Genomic DNA, 19,940 nt, shown 5'->3' with positions numbered 1-19,940 from the left:
ATAACAGGGTGTCTTGAGGATAAAATTTGTTAATGTAGATAAAGCACACAAGCGTTGCCTTTATTGCCAACGAGCACTTGGACATAGTCTAACTCCCACCTAACTATTTTATCTTGTCTTATGCCTTTTCCCCTTGTCACGCTCTCCTCCAGCCACACTGTACTTCTTTCTGCTACACCTTTGCTGTTGTTCGGCCAGGTCCACTCATCTCCCAGCCATTTGCATGGTGGCTCCTCTCCTTAATCTTTTCCCAACTACAGTGTCTAAAATGGTCCCCTCCCCATGGTCACTCTCTAGTCCATTTCACTTTTTATTTTTTTCATAGTTCTCATTGCTGTGTAAGAGCATCTCATCTGTTGATTTATTTGTTGGTTGACTGTTTCTTCCCACCAGAATATAAACAGCATGAGGGCAGGTACTTCGCCTATCACATTAGATGCTTGGGAGTACCTGATCTACAAAGACACTCAATAATATTTTGGGAATGAGCAAATGAATGACTGAATGAACCATGCTCTGTCTAAAGTTCATTATCATTCACAATATCAAACAGGGTAAGTAGTGGTGGTCAACATAAATGAAAATCGTGTAAAAAGAATGCAAAATCCCAACTTACCCCTATTTCTATTTCTCTGTAAAATATGAAAATATGAAAAATCAACAGTAAATTAATAACAATAAGTGTTAGAGCAAAAGGGCAATACTTAAGGTTATATGAAAGCAAAGTGTTCAGTCAGGATGAGGGTTATAAGCTTAAGTTCACCACAACAAGGTAGAATAAAAACTGGAACAGTCTTTTATGCAGGAACAGAAATTGAGTCAATGTTGAAGCAAGTTTACCTGTAAATCTTAAATTAAGCAACAGGAAAAGCCAAATGAATACTTTATAAGGTAGCCTGGTCTTAGTGGGTGTTTCTATGTTTTTGAGTTTTGTATCTTTTTGAATTATAGTTTTGTCTGGATATATGCCCAGGAGTGAGATTGCTGGATCATATGGTAGCTTTTTTTTTAGTTTTTTAAGGGACCTCCATACTGTTCTCCAAGTGGCTGCACCAATTTACATTCCCACCACCAGTGTAGGAGGGTTCCCTTTTCTCCACATCCTCTCCAGCGTTTGTTATTTGTAGACTTTTTAAATGATGGCCATTCTGAATGGTGTGAGGTGGTACCTAATTGGAGTTTTGATTTGCATTTCTCTAATAATTAGCGATGTTGAACATCTTTTCATGTGCCTGTTGGCCATCTGTATGTCTTCTTTGGAGAAATGTCTATCTAGGTCTTCTGCCCATTTTTCGATTGGGTTGTTTGTTTTTTCGTTATTGAGCTGTATGAGCTGTTTGTATATTTTGGAAATTAAGCTCTTGTTGGTCTCATTATTTGCAAACATTTTTTCCCAGTTCATAGGTTGTCTATTGTTTATGGTTTCCTTGTTTTTGAGTTCTGAATTGGTAGCTCACTGAGAAACACAAAAAAGGAGGTTCCTAGTTTTTGTCCAATTATGGAAAACTTCACCCTCACACAAGGTCTCCGACCCAGCACTTCCAATCACCACAGCTTCCTGTGGCTTAATAAATGCAGTATTCTTTTTGGCAGCAGGGTACCTTTGGGCTACCTTTACACTCAGTGCTCAGAGATGATGCCAAGCAAGGCCTAAGAGGAGGTGAGGGGGCCGGAATCCAGAGCTTTCAACCTCTCTGTAAGCCTGGTTTGACCATTATCAGATCCCATGATAGGTAACTCGCATCATAACTAAATGCAAACGAATGCGTTAAAATGCCTTTGATGTTAAAGTATACTTAGGTTATGTCACAGATATCACACTCTGAAAAGATAATAAACAATTTAACAATGACTCAGAATTATCACCTGAGCATTAGGGAGGAAATAGAAGAGCAAGGAAACATGTAAATAACCGTCATTTATTCTGTGAGGCTGCTCCAATTTCAAAGGTATTTGATTCCAGGTTAGAAAAACAGTGTGGATCTGTTCCTAAAATAATGACAAAGTTCTCAGATTTACTGTGAAGCTTCATCTTAGATAAATGTGAACTTCTCAAGTCCTATTTTATTAACTAACTGGAAAAAAATTAGATCTAAGGGTCTCTGAAATTCCTATCTGCCCCAATACTAAATTTTACCTTTATTACCTCAAGATAAATGTTTATCTGCTCTATTTCTAATATAACCTTCCCCAGTTAGTGAAAAGGAATATGATTTGGTACAGCTGACTCTGCCGTAGTCATATGAAGCAACCATGTAACTCTTAATATTTTGCTTTTAAAACTCTTTGTATAGAAGGTAAATAAATAAGTGAACCAATTATTTATCGGGGGCTTTCTATATGCCAGAGTGGTGTTAGCGCATTTGATTAAAACATCCTCTATAAAATGCATATTTCCATTTTACCATTGAGGAAACTGAGGTTCAGAGAAGTTAAAAGTCATGGCATTATTTTGGCTCTCAGAATGCATGAAATAAAACTCCTTTGATACTAAGTCCTAAGCTTCTTATCCACACCAGTTTTCAAATGTCTGATAGTAGGAATTTTAGTGTTTTGTGTCCTAGTACTGTGGCTGGCATTCAGAAGTCTAGGAAGCCATTGTGATGTTCAGTAACATGTACTTTTGTCTGTGGAATTTATGTTTATTTCCATTGTCATTATTCTAAACTCCACCTTCACTCCAGCTGTGTCTGCGACCTGAAATCTCCTTCTGCTTCTCTCCTATGGTGGTGACCCAGGTCGTTGAACAGTTAAATCATTAGATGAGGAAGGGAAGCAAGTCCCAAATGGTATGCATGGGATTGAGGTCAGTAACTATGTGTGGCTCTGGTTTGCGACTGAGATTCTAATGCATTTCAATTCAGCTTCTAATGGATTTCTATTCTATGTCTACCCTCTGAATCAAAAATGTCCTTTGCCAAGTAGCAATTGCACTTTACCTTCAGTTCCTCCTGCAAAACGGAAATAGTATTGATTTGTAAAATATTGTGAAATCTCAGGGCAACCAAACACCTTGGAACTACTATGAGCGCTCATGTATCTAGGATGTTGACAGAAATCACACTGCTAATTTTTCTTTTTTTAATCCAGTTACCTACCATTAATTCAAGTTTCTTGAAATGGTCCCTAACTATTACTTCTTCTATTAAGACTCAGTCTGCAACCTGACGAACAGAACTATAGATGTCCCTTTGAAAAACAATATATATGTAAAATTTAAGACTAGAAAGAGCAAAGAAGGCAAAAAGAATGAGACTAGCTAAGTAAATAAACATGTCGACCATTACAAAATGGATGGCCAAAAAGAATCACTAGAATCCTGAAAATAGACTGTAATGTAAAATAAAAGCACTTCTCTTATATTTAAGTATTGAAAATAAAGCATTACTGATTAGAACAAACAGGATAAAGTTTAGCAGTCATAACTTGTGACCAGCTTTCCTACTCTTAAGACTTAAGCATCAAAACTAAATACGGAACTTCAGTTTCTGGTCAAGAAGCAGGGACTGGATTTACCCTCGTGCCTTAAACAACCCAGACATTGAAGGACAGGTAGCACAGGACAGTGATCCCTGAGAGAAGGGAAATGAATGAGGTGAGCCTTACGATTGCATCAGCCTGCTGCCTGGGAGGTAGTTTCCAGACCAAAGCTCAGGGAAGTGGAACAAAACAGAGTCCAAAGGATGTACTGTTTTGAAGATACAGAGGTCAGACTTAGGGGAGGCCAAGTCACCTAGAATTTCTGGGGCAGCATATCAAGGGCAGATCTTCGGATCTGGGGAGGGGTCTTTGGCTGCTTTCTGACCCACCCACACATGAAAGGAAACTGTCTAAGGTCAGGTAAAGCACCACAAGTAAAGAGTGGCCTGAACAGAGAAATAGTATGTATCTGTGCTTTGAGACCTACTTACTAAACTGACATGAGACCATTCCCCAATTACAACTGGAGACCTCACCACTTAATCCATCATCACATGACTCAGATCAATGTCAAACAGGTACACTGAGTCCAGGCACAACAAGTCCAGGCACCCCATAGGATATCTTCTGCCTGGTCCAAGACTCATACATTCTAGAAGACTGGACCTGTAGCAGGGGAGGGGAGAAAGGAGCTCTCATACCCATAGGGGCCAGACATGAGCACACTGGTCCTCCTAGAGCCGAGTGGACACACCATTACCTGACGCATGACATGGAGCCAAAGTAGGGAAACTTAGTAACTACAGCTATTGTTAGTTTTCCAAAGGTGAGAATTATTTGCCCTTTTCATAGCCTCAGCTTTTTAGCTCCTGCTGGAATATCTTGGATTATTTCTGATCTTGACTTTGCATGGTCCCATAGCAACCTTCATAAGCCCTGGTTAAATGTATCTGTCTGGACTCAGATTATCTTCTGAAAAGAAAATTCCCTAAACCCAAACTTACCAAATCAACACTTGTAAACATGTCTAAAATAGAGCAGAAGGGGTTTAAACAGAAATAAAATAATTTTTACCACATTTGACCTATTTCATTGTTCCTCAAATTGAATGTCTTCGAGTTTCAAGGGGATTGTGGATATGGAAGATAAAAACAGGGCTTACCCATTTGCAGAATTTTTTTTGTCTCTCTCTGTCAAAACATAAGCCCTGCCATCATTTCTTCCTAGTCAGTATCTGTTCCATCATCTGCTCTTTCTGTCATCTCCATTTTGTCTTCCAAGCCCTATTCTTGATCATATGTTCTCACTGCATTCTCTTTCTGCTTCTCAAGGTCCTTCTCTCTCCTCATTCCCACCCATCTCTAAGATATACCAAAGTATATCACACTGATATACTCCCTGAATGTGCTCATAAAAACAACCCACCCTAGCACACTGGTTAAGAGCAGGTGGTCTAGGATGCACTAGACCATTAATCTGGATCCATGCACTTGAATTCAAATTCTGGCTCTGCCACTAACTAACTAGCTGCATGACCTTTTGCAAGTTACTTAACCTCTCTGTGTCTCAGTTGCTTGTGAAAAGAACATTAATAGTATATTCTGTGCCTTGTAGAGTTGCTGTGAGGATTAATGGGACAATGCTTCTAAAGCTGTTGAGACAGTGCCAGGCATCTGGTGGGCTCTCAATTTTTTAAAATGCAATTATTATTAATTAATAATAATGTCATCTTTTACTTAGGGTTTTGCTTGGTGAGCCATCAAGCTCATAAATGAAAGGGAATTCTAGAACTTTATTTTTTCCAGAAAGGAAAAAAGGGACAGAGTAGACTCAAGGCTTACGAATTAAAAGGGAGGACGAAATCCCACGGAGATGCTAGAATATAAAAAGTACACAGAAGGAAAGTTCTGTCTCTTCTTTTGTTCTTTCCCTCCTCCCTCCTCAGAAACTCATAGAAAGAAAGCTTTAGCATCTTCAGGCCCTCAGGTCAGAATATAGCCTCACTTCTGGATGAGCAATGCTGTGTTCAGAATTACTGTTGACCAAAATTCAATAGATACTTTTAAGCCATGTCATAATGCAGTAAAACATCAGAAGTAGGAAAAAAAATCATGCAACTTATTTTTTAACAGACGGTGGAAACTGTGAGAAAGCTTGTCACTCGGAGGAAGAAATAGACTTCACTTACCTACAGGAGGCTAGCTGGTTGATTAAGGCTTGTCCCTCTTGCAAAGCATCAGCTGTGCAGTCTTTAATTTCTCTGTGTAATTCCTCATGCCTCGCTGCCAAGACAGGCAGACTTAAACCCTCTGATTTAAGGAGCTTAAGGTAAGCTTCAACTCTTCCAAGTACATCAAATGCCTGCCAAAGAAAACATACTTTCATTTTCTGCTCATCTAGTTTAAAGTCTACATCAATGTGCACACAAAATACTAGAGATTAAACCAGCCTGTTCAATTTATTGGTTTGATCATAACCAAAAACAACAATCTGAGTCTTAGAAAATAGCTGTATAGTTTTAAGGCTCCATTTAGGGAAACTGATCGTAGTTTAGTTCAGCACAGATAAATGTCAACCCCATAAAATTACCAAAATGGTTTACAATGAGAATGTACCTATACAACACAGTTATAACTAGATAAAATTTGGAGAGCCAGGTTTATTTTTTGCACATTCTGTACTGGATACAACTAACAGATGAGATGTTTTAAAAATATTATGCAGACTTTCATAACCTGAATATCTCTGTAATATTCTTTTTAAAAATTCCCAATAAATCGCACTCTGAACCTGAAACACCATGGGGAAGTATGCAAAAAATTTGGGGGCTTTTTTCCCTTGCCTTTCTGAGTAAAAGATCGTCTGCCTGCTCCATCCAAGGCATCCGTTTGTCTATAGAGAAGATTGGAATTTGGTTCTGAAACAGTGCAAAGACTAAGACCAAGGTAATATTTAGCTTCTGACATGTAAAACAGGATTATGCAGGAAAAAACATCACCTTGCAAACCAAGATACTGTCTTGAGAGAAGATTTTTGAATTTCTTTATTTTCTTCCTTTATTAGCAGATCAACAACCAGGTATGGGGGATTAAGCTTATAGAATTAACGTAGAGTAGAGAGGAGCTATCCTTTTGGCCATTAAGGCCTAGTTGGCATTAAGAAGGGGGAATATATGACATAAAAGCAGTAAAAGAAGACTGTGGCAATATGAGGAAAAAAGAGATCAGAGCGCCATGGTCTTCATAGGTCTCCTGAGAGCCCATCTGTGAACTTGGGCCTGGAGAGCAGGAGATGAGTTAGGTAAGTTGAAGAGAAGGTGAACAGCAAGGGAGCTCTTGCCACGTTGCCCTCTGGCTGTACTGGAAGAAGCCACCTTACAGGGTGTTCCACACCACTCTGAAGAACAGTCCTATCCCAGGAAGCTTGACTGGGCCACAGTCAGCAGGGACCTGAAGCCTAGCCTTCCTGGGTTGTTACAGTGGAAGCCAGTGAGCTCAGCAGGGGGCCACCAGGTGAACTAGGAAGACCCCACAATGAGAGCAATGGTCTCATGAGTCGACTACCACTGAGAACTGAGAGAGACCAGAGAGGGGAGCAAGGCTGGGATGATGCTGAGGGAACACAGTTTAAGCCAAAGGTAGAGGTTACAGCCGTGGACCTGTGTAACAGCACCCATACCCCTGCACCTGGCCATCTTTGAAGGGAGTGAGTTGTTGTTGTTTTTCTTAACTTTACTGAAGTATAGTTGATTTACAATGTTGTGTCCATTTCTGCTGTTCGGTAAAGTGATTCAATTATATATATATATATATATATATATATATATATGGTTTATCACAGGATATTGAATATAGTTCCCTGTGTATATAGTAAAAACTTGTTTACCCATGCTGTATACAATAGTTTGAATCTGCTAATCCCAAACTGCCAATCCTTCCCTCCTCCACCCCCCTTGCCCCTTGGTAACCACAAGTCTATTCTCTATGTCTTTGAGTCTGTTTCTGTCTCATAGATAAGTTCATTTGTGTCATATTTTAGATTCCACATAAGTGATATCATATGATATTTGTCTTTTTCTTACTTCACTTAGTATGATAATCTCTAGGTCTATCCACATTGTTGTAACTGGCATTATTTCATTCTTTTCTATAGCTGAGTAATATTCCATTGTATATATGTGCCACATCTTCTTTATGAATTCATCTGTCGATGGATATTTAGGTTGTTTCCATGACCTGGCTATTGTAAATAGTGCTGCTGTGAACATTGGGGTGCATGTATCTTTTCAAATTATAGTTTTGTCTGGATATATGCCCAGGAGTGAGATTGCTGCATCATATGCCAACTCTATTTTTAGTTTTTTAAGGAACCTCCATACTGTTCTCCATAGTGGCTGCACCAATTTACATTCCCACCAACATTAGGAGGGTTCCCTTTTCTCCACACCAAAGGGAGTGAGTTTTAATGGCAGAATTGGGACTGGACAAAATTTGAATTTACAAATGAAATCTTTCAGATACTGTCATATGACTTATATGTTGAGATTCTGTTTTCCCACCAATGTCCTCATGTCTTCTGAATCTGCATTTACTGAGAGTGTATAAAGCAAATTCATTCCCATTTATTTAGTAGATGATAGGAAGTAATACAAATAATCACTACAGTTTAATGAGAACTATGTGCTTCTTCTCTATTTCGTGTTTCACAATTACTTTTCATTTCGTCAACAAATATTTCTGATCGTCTGCTGAGTTCCGGGCATATTGTTCTTAAGAGCCATGGGAGGGAGCAAGAAGTTATCCCCTTTATATGACTGAGGAAACTGTGTCTCAGAGAAGTTAAATAAATTTCACCAAGTCATACTTGTGCTAAGGGACAGATCCGGTATTTGTACTCAATCTATCTGGCCCCGAGGGCTCTGCTCTTAAATCCTGGGCTATGGTGCCATGTAGCAAAGGATTTCTATGGCAGGTTTATGAGACAGGGCCATTTCCAAGAAGACTGTTAATCTTAGGTGGAAAAGGTAGGATTTTAAAACTTCCTTTTTGTAAATAGTGTCTACTTTTCCTTCTTACAGGTGAGAAAGGATACAGAGAAAGATTGAGCTATTTCTCTTATGTTTATAGGACTGTAAAAGAAAGATAGCTTTATTAAAGACACTTTGAACCTGAAGAACTCTTCCTTATCTGATCCTTTTTCTTTCCCGCAGTTGGCAAGAGAGCCAAATGTCTCAAGATGCTGATGTTAGAAAAGATGATTTGAGTTGCTTCCTGGATCTTTCCATAACACACTGAAACACCACTAGGCAATAACCACTGTTTCTGGAATTTTATTTTATATTTTTAATTTTATTGCTTATTTTGAATAAATTGGAGTCCCTTGTTAATAAAGGGTTAGTTTTAAAGTCAGTGCCTAAAGCAAAAATCTGGTGTAGTCAAAATAATCATGAACTCCCTTAAGTCATGCTTAAAGTTTAATATATGCTTATAGTAATACATACTCACACTTAGGACACTGAGCTAGGATAAAGGAAGAAATAAGGATAAATCTATACTTAGATGTCAGGACATTCACTTCATTCTTTCTTTAAGATAATTCTCAAGTTCTTACCGTGAATGGGGAAGGGATACAGACTTCAAAAGTGCTTTTCTTGCCTGTAAGTTTAAGTCCATTCTATCTTAATATTAAGCCATTATAACCTTAATAAATATCATGTTTATTGTTGAGAATTAAAGAAGGAAAACATATGAAAGTAACAAGGGCACGATGGTGGAAATGTAGTAAGTACTCAGAAAATATTTGCTGGTTCTTACTCTAAATCTTGACTGATCAGACACATCTTTGAAAAATCACTGAGAAGAGCACGGCCACCTGCTGCCTGTCACTCATCCTATGTGGCTTTTTCTCCTTGTGTCCCCACTGAACAGCTGCTACTCTCAGATCCTTGGTCACTGGTCTCATCTTCATAGGAGTTAGATTCTAAAGCCACTTGTACATTAAACGCATGTGTGATGTGACTCCACCCTATTCCTGAAGGTTTTCATAAAAGTATCATTTCCTAATGGCACGGAAATAAATTGAAGAGCTAAACATTCACTAGAAGGAGGAGGTGGTAGATCAAGGACCAGTGTAACCCATAACTTAGAATGAAAATAGCCAGATTTTCTTCCAGAGCTTTTTCTCAGAAATATCAAAGTGTCAGGAAAGTATTTATGAATTGCTCTATGTATCACACTTAAGAGAACTATAGCAGTAGAAAGGAGGTGAGTGATTTCTTTCCTTCATGAGCTCAACGAATATATTTACAAAGATCTACTAAAGGTAAGATGGGCTGGATGCTGTAAGAGAGCTTATTCCTTACCCTTAATCCTAACTTAACCCTAATGGGAATAATCTACAGACACAGATATAGTTAAATTTCTTAATTTTAAGAGGAGACCTCTTTCAAGATTATACTGTCTGTGATTGTCTGAATCATATGCAAAGCTTGTTTCTCTTATTCCCACACAGAAAATGATCTAAGTATCATTGTTCTCACTTAATCTACCCCCAGAATAGAACTGAGTGCTTGTGTATTTACCAGATCCGTAAGGAACCTGATATACTGGATCCAGTCTGGAAAGAATCTCTTTGTTGCACACATGGTACAGAACAGGTTATTTCCAGCAAGAACACTGTGACCTCCACATAAATGCCTCTGGAATTAATATTTTACATTTAGGTTTTTTTCCTTCACATCCCCCTCTTTCTTCAAACCTTGGGTGAAAGTCAAATAGAGGTTTTATGAATGGACTGGAATAAACAAGGATATAGGCACAAGGATAATATTTTCTCCCTCTGGGTTCTAGCTCTCCTTGACTATTTTATATGGCACCACTCAGTTCTCAAGCAGACAAGGAGGAGATGAATCAGCTCTTTTTGCCCTGGTTTGGGAAAGAGTAAGGAGTTGCTTAGGTTTTGTGTTCTAAGATGCTAATAAATATCTTTCCTTTTTCCCTTGTTAAGCACAGGATCCCAAGCAGGCTGCACCAAATCAAACAGAGATGATATCAAGACTTGGCACATTTGATTCCTTTAAAAATATCTATGAGATTAATGTTTAGCAGGAACCATGAATCATGCAGCATAATTCTTATATCGTGCTGTTTCACAAAGATGTTTAATAAGTAATATTGTTTACTTCTTGAGTAATTTGAAGAGAATCAACATTAAAAGAAAGAAAACAAAAACCACTGTAGAACCCTGAACACTTCCTTTCATGAATCGCAAGGCTGGAGAATGAGTTTGGTCAGAACCTTTATAATTACCAAGGATGCAAAACTTAACTCAGCTTCTAATTAGAGCACTGAACTCCACTATCTGCAGAGATTCAATTTTCCTCTGGGTTCAGTTTTTTAAAAGACCAAAAGCTTCAGTGTCTTCCTAAACATTACCTGAGATAACTTCTGGTGGCTCACAGTTTGGCAAGCTGATTCCTAATTAAGGTCCTGTCCAAGATTTCAAATGCCATGAAGACGGGGGCAATAGGGTGATGTAATTTTCAGCTCCTGATACCTGCTGCCTCCTATTACTGCTCTGGCTTATTCCTTGCCTCTTCAAAGTTGTTGCATCTGGGCCCCAGAACTCCCTCCGACAAGTGTTACAAGCTTGATCAGTGATGTTACTGAGAGGTGTTTAAAATCACAAGTACCTAAAGCAGGGTTTTACCTCACAATTTGGAAAGCTAAGAAAAACACTGGACAAGAAAGCGTTTGGGATTGAAAGTGGAGTGCATCTGAAGCCTTTGGTTAACAAGGAATTGGAGAAACTTTATATATTGACCATTTCTTACTTTTTCTGAGATGAGTCCACCTTAGAGATATATAAACTAGACCCATAAGTAGAACTTTAGACAGCTAGTCACTTTATAATTTCTGGTTTTCTTTTCTTTCTTTCTTTTTTTTTTTTTTGCGGTACGCGGGCCTCTCACTGTTGTGGCCTCTCCCGTTGCGGAGCACAGGCTCCGGACGCGCAGGCTCAGCGGCCATGGCTCATGGGCCCAGCTGCTCCGCGGCACGTGGGATCTTCCCAGACCGGGGCACGAACCCGTGTCCCCTGCATCGGCAGGCGGACTCTCAACCACTGCGCCACCAGGGAAGCCCCAGTTGATAGCTTTATTGTGAAAGATATTCATGAGTGAGTGACAACAAAACTGAGTGTCTTAATGATAAGACTATTAAATGTAGACTGAGTTGTGGGCTTTCATGAGAAATGTAAGATGTTAAAGGTATTCCTTGATTTTGATATTTTTTCTATTTTAGATAGATAGTTAATAATTGTATGTTAATAGTTTAGCCATCTTTATCAAATGTTTACTGTGGTTTAAATAGCCTGTCCCTCGAAGTGAGAGTGTGGCATCGACATATATACATTACCAAATGTAAAACAGATAGCTAGTGGGAAGCAGCTGCACAGCACAGGGAGATCAGCTTGGTGCTTTGTGACCACCTAGAGGGGCAGGATAGGGAGGGTGGGAGGGAGATGCAAGAGGGAGGAGATATGGGGATATATGTACACATATAGCTGATTCATTTTGTTATACAGCAGAAAGTAACACAACATTGTAAAGCAATTATACTCCAAAAAAGATGTTAAATAAATAAATAAATACACAGTCTGTCCCTGAGCTCGAAAACCACGAGTTTTAAAAGCATCCTCAGAGGGATCACAGGAGCAGATTAAATTAAGATATCATCTGCATCTACAGGAAGAGGTTTGCCTCTTGATGATTTTTGCAAGACCTTAATATCTCTGCATATTTAAGGACAGGTTTAGCATAAGATAGAAACTTCCTAGCATGCTATTCAAGACTGTTCCTGACCCCTTGCCTCTTCTACCACTTTTTGCCTCTCATCACTCCCATCTTATACCCTACACTCCTGGCAAAATAAATTACCTGAGGTTCCCCAAACAACACTGTACCATGTAGCCTTCCCTTAATCCCTTCTTGCCCAGCCTTCCAAATTTAGCTCACTGGTCCCTCCTCTAAGAGAAGCCTTGCTTGACACTTTCCCTGGGTCAGGTTAAGGATCTCTTCTGTGTTCCCTAATGCTCTAGGCTTACTCCATCATGGCTTTTCCCACAGCACACAACACTTCTGTTTCCTTGTCTCTCCTCTAAACAAGGCTGATGGGGTCTTAAAAGCAAGGATTGTATCTTTCACTGCTTTAGCTCAAGTGCCCACGTGACGCATGACAACATACTAGCTGAAGGCAAATGTGGAAGAAGGGAGGGAATAAAAGCAAGTTGCTTTTCTAAGAGAAACGGGAGTTGTTCTGGAAGTGAGAAATTGGAGACAGGCTGCTTAAGAGTTATGAAACTGAAAGCAATTATACTTTCCTTGATGTCTAGTGACAATTAGCTTAATTTCTTGAATTCATTTGTGTCACTTCAACAAATTCCTTCTGGATAATATTTTTTGGATCTCCTACTTGGACAGGTTTCTTCTTTCAATCTGTAGTACAACTGGACCATTTTAGTTAATTGTTTCTCACATCTTGGCTAAAATGTATCTATTTTGAAAAAGGTAGAATAGTGTGTATATAAATTTTTTAAAATGTACCAAACTCAGTGCTTAATTATTTTGTGTTTGTCTGAAACAATAATGTTGCTGTAGGCATTACTGTTTTATATCACTGTAAATATCTTGAAAAAGCAACATCATCTTTTTAAAGGACATCAACTTTTCAGCAGTGATGGCAGAAGCAGTAGAAGCCATAACAATTATTATATTTCAAAGTGCTTCCATTATGTTCCTCTGGCTGCCCCAACTTTTTGTTTCACCTGTGCCTTCAGGCCGATCACCCAAGAACCAGACCATGTCGTTTTAATCTCGGTCTCCCCTGCTTGCTTCCCCCAGTGGAATCATATGGCTGGGAATGGAAAGCATGGGATTGAAACTTTGTGACCCATCAGTCATGTTTTACAGCTTTAGGTTCAGTCATCGTTGTCATATAAATACAGGCTCATACTGTTCTGCTCTTGAAATATATTATATATATTTATCTCTGATTCAAACCACATTCCCTAAACAATGATAAATAGATTTTGGGTGATCAATACATATTAACCAGAGCTCCTTTTTTGTGAACATGCTAGAAATATAAGAAATGAGATCATCTATAATCATGAAAGATGAAAATTTGAAGGGATCAAGATGAGTTACGATAACAGGTGCTATGTTTGCATTTCATGCATGTCCTCATAACTCTTAGCAACATCTGGTAACCAGAGACACTCTTCTCCAATCAGCTATCATCCAGTGTTGACAATCAACCCGTACTTGTATTTGTGGCTAAGTGATTTAGCAAATAGGTTCATCGAACGCAGCAGATAACTGTAAAATGAAAAGGGAGTATCTCGGGTTCTTTGAGTTACCTGGCTCAATCTCCACTTGAATCTGGCTTATGAAAAGAATCAGCAGCATTCAGTAAAGTTTCAGGATACAAAATTAATACAGATAAATCTGTTGCTTTTCTATACACTAATCATGAACTATCAGAAAGAGAAAGCAAGAAAACAATCTCATTTAAAATCACATCAAAAAGAATAAAATACCTAGGAATAAACTTAACCAAGGAGGTGAAAGACCTATACTCTGAAAACTATGAAATACTGATAAAGGAAATTGAAGATGCTACAAAGAGATGGAAAGACATTCCATTTTCTTGGATTGGAGGAATTAATATTATTAAAATGTCTATACTACCCAAAGCAATCTACAGATTTAATGTAATCAATACTCACAACATTTTTCACAGAACTAGAACAAATAATCCTAAAATTTATATGAAACCACAAAAGATGCTGAATTGCCAAAGCAATCTTGAAAAAAAAGAACAAAGCTGGAAATATCATGCTCCCTGACTTCAGACTACATGTTACAAAGCTGCGTAATCAAAACAGCACGATACTAGCACAAAAACAGATACATAGATCAATGGAACAGAATAGAGAGTCCAGAAATAAACCCACACACCGATGGTCAATTAATCTACAACAATGGAGACAAGAATATACAGTGGATAAAAGACAGTCTCTTTAATAAGTGGTGCTGGGAAAACTAAACAGCTGCATGCAAAAGAATGAGATTAGAACATTTCCTCACACCACATACAAAAATAAAATCAAAATGGATTAAAGACCTAAATATATGACCTGAAACCTGAAACCATAAAACTCCTGGAAGAGAACATAGGCAGAACACTCTTTGACATAAATCATAGCAATATTATTTTGGATCTGTTTCCAAAGGCAAAGGAAACAAAAGCAAAAATAAACAAATTGGAACCTAATTAAACTTAAAAACTTTTACACAGAAAAGGAAACCATCGACAATAGAAAAAGACAACTTACTGAATGAGAGAAAATATTTGGAAATGATATGATCGATACAAGGTTAATATCCGAAATATATAAACAGCTGATATAATTCAACATCAAAATAATCTGATAATAAATGGGCAGAAGACCTGAATATACATTTTTCCAAAGAAGACATACAGATGGCCAACAGGCACATGAAAAGATGCTCAACATCACTAATCATCAGAGAAATGCAAATCAAAACTACAATGAGATATCACCTCACACCTGTTCGAATGGCCATCATCAAAAAGGCCACAAATAACAAAAGTTGGTGAGGATGTGGAGAAAAGGGTACTCTTGTGCACTGTTGATGGGAATGTAAACTGGTGCAGCCACTATGGAAAACAGTATGGAGGTTCCTCAAAAAACTAAAAATAGAACTACTGCATGATCCAGCAGTCCCACTCCTGGGTATATATCCAAAGAAAATAAAACACTGTTTTGAAAAAGTTCACGCACCCTAATGTTCATAGCAGCATTATTTACAATATCCAAGATACAGAAGCAACTTAAGTGTCCATTAACAGATGAATGGATCAAGAAGATGTGGTATGTACATATAATGGAATACTACTCAGCCATAAAAAGAATGAAAGTCTGCCATTTACATCAATGTAGATGGATGTAGAGAGTACTATACTTAGTGAAATAAGTCAGAGAGAGAAAGACAAATACTCTATGTTATCACTTATATGTGGAATATAAAATATTAAGCAAAGGAATGTATATAACAAAACAGAAGCAGACTCACAGATACAGAGAAAAAAACCAATGGTTACCAGTGGGGAGATGGAGGGGGACTGGCAAGATAGGAATATGAAATTAAGAGATACAAACTACTATGTATAAAACAGATAAGCAACAAGGATATATTGTACAGCACAGAGAAATATAGCCATTGTTTTGTAATAACTTTAAATGTAGTATAATCTGCAAAAACGTTGAATCACTATGTTGTACACCTGAAAATAATATAATGTTGTAAATCAACTATACTTCAATTTAAAAAAAAGAAAAAGCATCAGTAGCAACACTACTCCTGAGGTCCTGTGTGCTAACATCGCCACCTATTGCTCATTCCAGGTACAAACGGTCACACCTCAAGCCAAAGACTAGACATTCTCTAGGTAAGAAACAAGACTCTTGAGCCTTGGGTAATCATTAACCCCTAGCAGGATTAAAAGGTAATCAATTTCACTCCTGAAACTACAGAGTAAAGGCAGTGGGCACTCTTGCCGATGTGGACAATTAGGTGATAATTATATTTTATTGAATTTCACATACGGGAATTACATTCGCTTATCAATTTTTTTGTATGTTTTATTCTCTGCTATATCCCCAGCATTTAGAACAGTGCCTGACACACAGTACTTGCTCAATAAATATTTATTAAATAAATGAATCCATAAAGAAAAAGGGTAATTATTCTCATAAATTTGCCACACTACTTATTTAGCAACTTCAATTAAAAACTTACTGTGACTTTTTTTCTGGTAAATAACAATATCCCTAGATATTGATAGAATTGGTAGAGAGAGAGGGACAGGTGACAATAAAAGGAAAGAAGGGGAAAAAAGGAGGGTTTCCAGATGATTGCAACAGAAAATACCAGAAACATATGATAAAAATCCGGATGAAAAAGAAATAAATATGATATGGAAGACATACTAACAGTAGTCCATTCTGCAGATGAGATTATGACATTCATTTCTTTTTAACAAAATTTTTAAAAGTTAAAGGTTATCTCAAAAATCATATGTTTTGGGCTTCCCTGGTGGCGCAGTGGTTGAGAGTCTGCCTGCTAATGCAGGGGACACGGGTTTGAGCCCTGGTATGGGAAGATCCCGCATGCCGCGGAGCGACTGGGCCCGTGAGCCACAACTGCTGAGCCTGCGCATCTGGAGCCTGTGCTCCGCAACAAGAGAGGCCGCAATAGTGAGAGGCCTGCGCACAGCGATGAAGAGTGGCCTCCGCTTGCCACAACTAGAGAAAGCCCTCACACAGAAATGAAGACCCAACACAGACAAGAATAAATAAATAAATTTTAAAAAAAAAGAATAGCTAACTTTATATAAAAAAAAATCATATGTTTTGCATTTTACTGAGCAAAAACACTCAAGCTGTTACATTCACTAATTCATATGTTACCCATGGCACTAACATTTTTTCACACTGGTATTTGACACAGAAATTGAAGACTATTGACCTAGCTTTAACAAATTTGGAACAAGACGTTGTTTGCTAAAAAATGATTCCATTTATCAAGAGGGAAATTAGTTTTCGAGGTAAGTTTCTTCTTTTAAAGCCCCGATGCTCTCTTTTTTTTTCATAGTGCTAACATCCTTATTTGCATGTGTGGGGTGAGTCTCCACTGCTCCTACCCATCTTACTGGTATGTCAAGAATGCCTGACTCTGATCTTTTTTTTTTTTTAACATCTTTATTGGAGTATAATTGCTTTACAATGGTGTGTTAGTTTCTGCTTTATAACAAAGTGAATCAGTTATACATATACATATGTTCCCATACCTCTTCCCTCTTGCGTCTCCCTCCCTCCCACCCCTCTAGGTGTTCACAAACCACCGAGCTGATCTCCCTGTGCTATGTGGCTGCTTCCCACTAGCTATCTATTTTACATTTGGTAGTGTATATATATCCATGCCACTCTCTCACTTTGTCACAGCTTACCCTTCCCCCTCCCCATATCCTCAAGTCCATTCTCTAGTAGGTCTGTGTCTTTATTCCTGTCTTACCCTTAGGTTCTTCATGACCTTTTTTTTTTCCTTAGATTCCATACATATGTGTTAGCATACTGTATTTGTTTTTCTCTTTCTGACTTACTTCACTCTGTATGACAGACTCTAGGTCCATCCACCTCACTACAAATAACTCAATTTAGTTTCCTTTTATGGCTGAGTAATATTCCATTGTATATATGTGCCACATCTTCTTTATCCATTCATCCAATGATGGACACTTAGGTTGCTTCCATGTCCTGGCTATTGTAAATAGAGATGCAATGAACATTGTGGTACATGACTCTTTTTGAATTATGGTTTTCTCAGGGTATATGCCAGTAGTGGGATTGCTGGGTTGTATGGTAGTTCTATTTTTAGTTTTTTAAGGAACCTCCATACTGTTCTCCATAGTGGCTGTATCAATTTACATTCCCACCAACAGTGCAAGAGTATTCCCTTTTCTCCACGCCCTCTCCAGCATTTATTGTTTCTAGATTTTTTGATGATGGCCATTCTGACTGGTGTGAGATGATATCTCATTGTAGTTTTGATTTGCATTTCTCTAATGATTAATGATGTTGAGCATTCTTTCATGTGTTTGTTGGCAATCTGTATATCTGACCCCTCTTTATCTGGGCCATTCTCAGTGTTGGGTTTGCAATCTTGAGGGTTGAAGGAACATCTTCCTCTGAGACAAAGAGCAGGCTTGCTTACTGTTTGCTATAAAACAGCCAATTCCCCGAGTTTAGGATTCTTTCCCTGCAGCAGTGCCCTCATCCACTGGGGTCCATCTGCATCGCCCCCTGGGTAACTGGGACTTGGGGAACTGATGTGACATTTGACACTCTGATTACCTCTTTTGCTTTGCTTAATAAAGTCTTTCAAAACTGAGTCAGAAGTCACATGTCTTCTGTGAGCATCCATGAACTGTGGCAAGTTAATATGTTAGCTGGAAAGTTGGGTGAAAAGGCTCAGACACCTCACAGCTGTTGGCAGCACGTAGACGATCACAATCAGAAAAACCCAGAGCCCTCAAGGCACAATAAAGTGAATTCTCAAAAGGAAAGTTCAGTGCTTTGGAGATAAATTGAAGATGTAAACTGAAAATACTCCTTCACTAGTGAAAACAAAACTTTCAGACTAGAAAAAAATATTTTAAGGGATTTTGAATTTATATTAATACCTTAAATCCAGTGCTTTATTTTAACTAGGGTTATTTATGAGTGTTATGCCCAGAATGGGGTAAAATGGTAATTTTATAAAATTTGGAGATTCTACAATATAAATCAAAAAGAAAAATGCCATTTACAAGCCTTGAGAAGAATTTCCTTCTTTAATTTAAACGGATTTATTTACTATATTATTTCATCATTTATTGCTTCTTAATAATATGGTAAATAACTCATTTCAAGAGTCATGATTTAAACATCTACTTTCCAAACTCCAGCTTCCATTTTTGCTGAGGTAAAAGTATATATCACCTTTCAAACTGAATTCTTAGATTTGGAGCTGGAAATTATTTCCCTGATGCTTTGAAAAGGGAAAATAAATTCTAAACCTTTCGAAGTACTACTTGGTTATAAAGAATTCTATAGTATGGATAAGTCCCAACTGAACTAATTATAATTTGAATGCCATGGGCATTCAAATGATGAAACAGGATCTAGAAGTCAAGTCTTTGGGGTTAAGAAACAGAATTTGTTAGGATTTGACCTTAATTAGCGTATAAGCTTGAAAAAGTAACCACTCCATTCTTCAATTTTTTAAAAATTACTATTGCAAGAGATATCATTCCTCCTCCCTCAAGGCCCAAGAATAATGTAAAAAGAAAAATTTCCCTGGTAAGCTACCAGATAATGACAGCAGAGAAAGCAAGAGTGAGGGAGTGAGAATGAGAGAGAGAGAGAAAAATTCTCCATTTTGCAGGACTATAAAGTATAGGGCTTACGCTAGAAGCATTTTATCATAGCAACATGTTCTATAACTGTTTTCCTTAAAAACAGCATTAACTAACTGGAAGATGACCCACTCATTCTGTAGAATGAGAGTGTAATGTAAGTTAAAAAATCTCTTATTCAGGGCTTCCCTGGTGGCGCAGTGGTTGGGAGTCTACCTGCCGATGCAGGGGACACGGGTTCGTGCCCCGGTCCAGGAAGATCCCACATGCTGCGGAGTGGCTGGGCCCGTGAGCCATGGCCGCTGAGCCTGCGCGTCCGGAGCCTGTGCTCCGCAACGGGAGAGGCCACAACAGTGAGAGGCCCGCGTACCGCCAAAAAAAAAAAAAAAAAAAAATCTCTTATTCAAAATCAGGACTATTGAAGAGAAATTTAACCAGCACTTACCATTTACTTAGCTCAACAGCTCCAGAAATTATGTT

General features: G+C 38.2%; 1 protein-coding gene across 2 annotated transcripts in view; it reads right to left on the bottom strand.

Moving 5' to 3' along the window:
• CCDC141 (coiled-coil domain containing 141) overlaps window positions 1-19,940 on the bottom strand; it is a 220,362-nt gene that overhangs the window by 81,442 nt on the left and 118,980 nt on the right. For both annotated transcript variants that reach the window (XR_014016451.1, XM_081241858.1), the window contains exon 9: window positions 5,609-5,781. Coding sequence is in view for 1 of the 2 variants with exons in the window: in XM_081241858.1 (XP_081097984.1) it covers window positions 5,609-5,781 (173 nt within the window). In the remaining variant the exon portion in view is untranslated. The remainder of the gene's footprint in view (window positions 1-5,608; window positions 5,782-19,940) is intronic.

Source organism: Mesoplodon bidens (genome assembly GCF_964165515.1).
Source record: "Mesoplodon bidens genome assembly, chromosome: 8".
Lineage (NCBI taxonomy): Eukaryota > Metazoa > Chordata > Mammalia > Artiodactyla > Ziphiidae > Mesoplodon > Mesoplodon bidens.
Note: the sequence above shows the minus strand (reverse complement) of the source record. Positions and strands in the feature narration are given on the sequence as shown.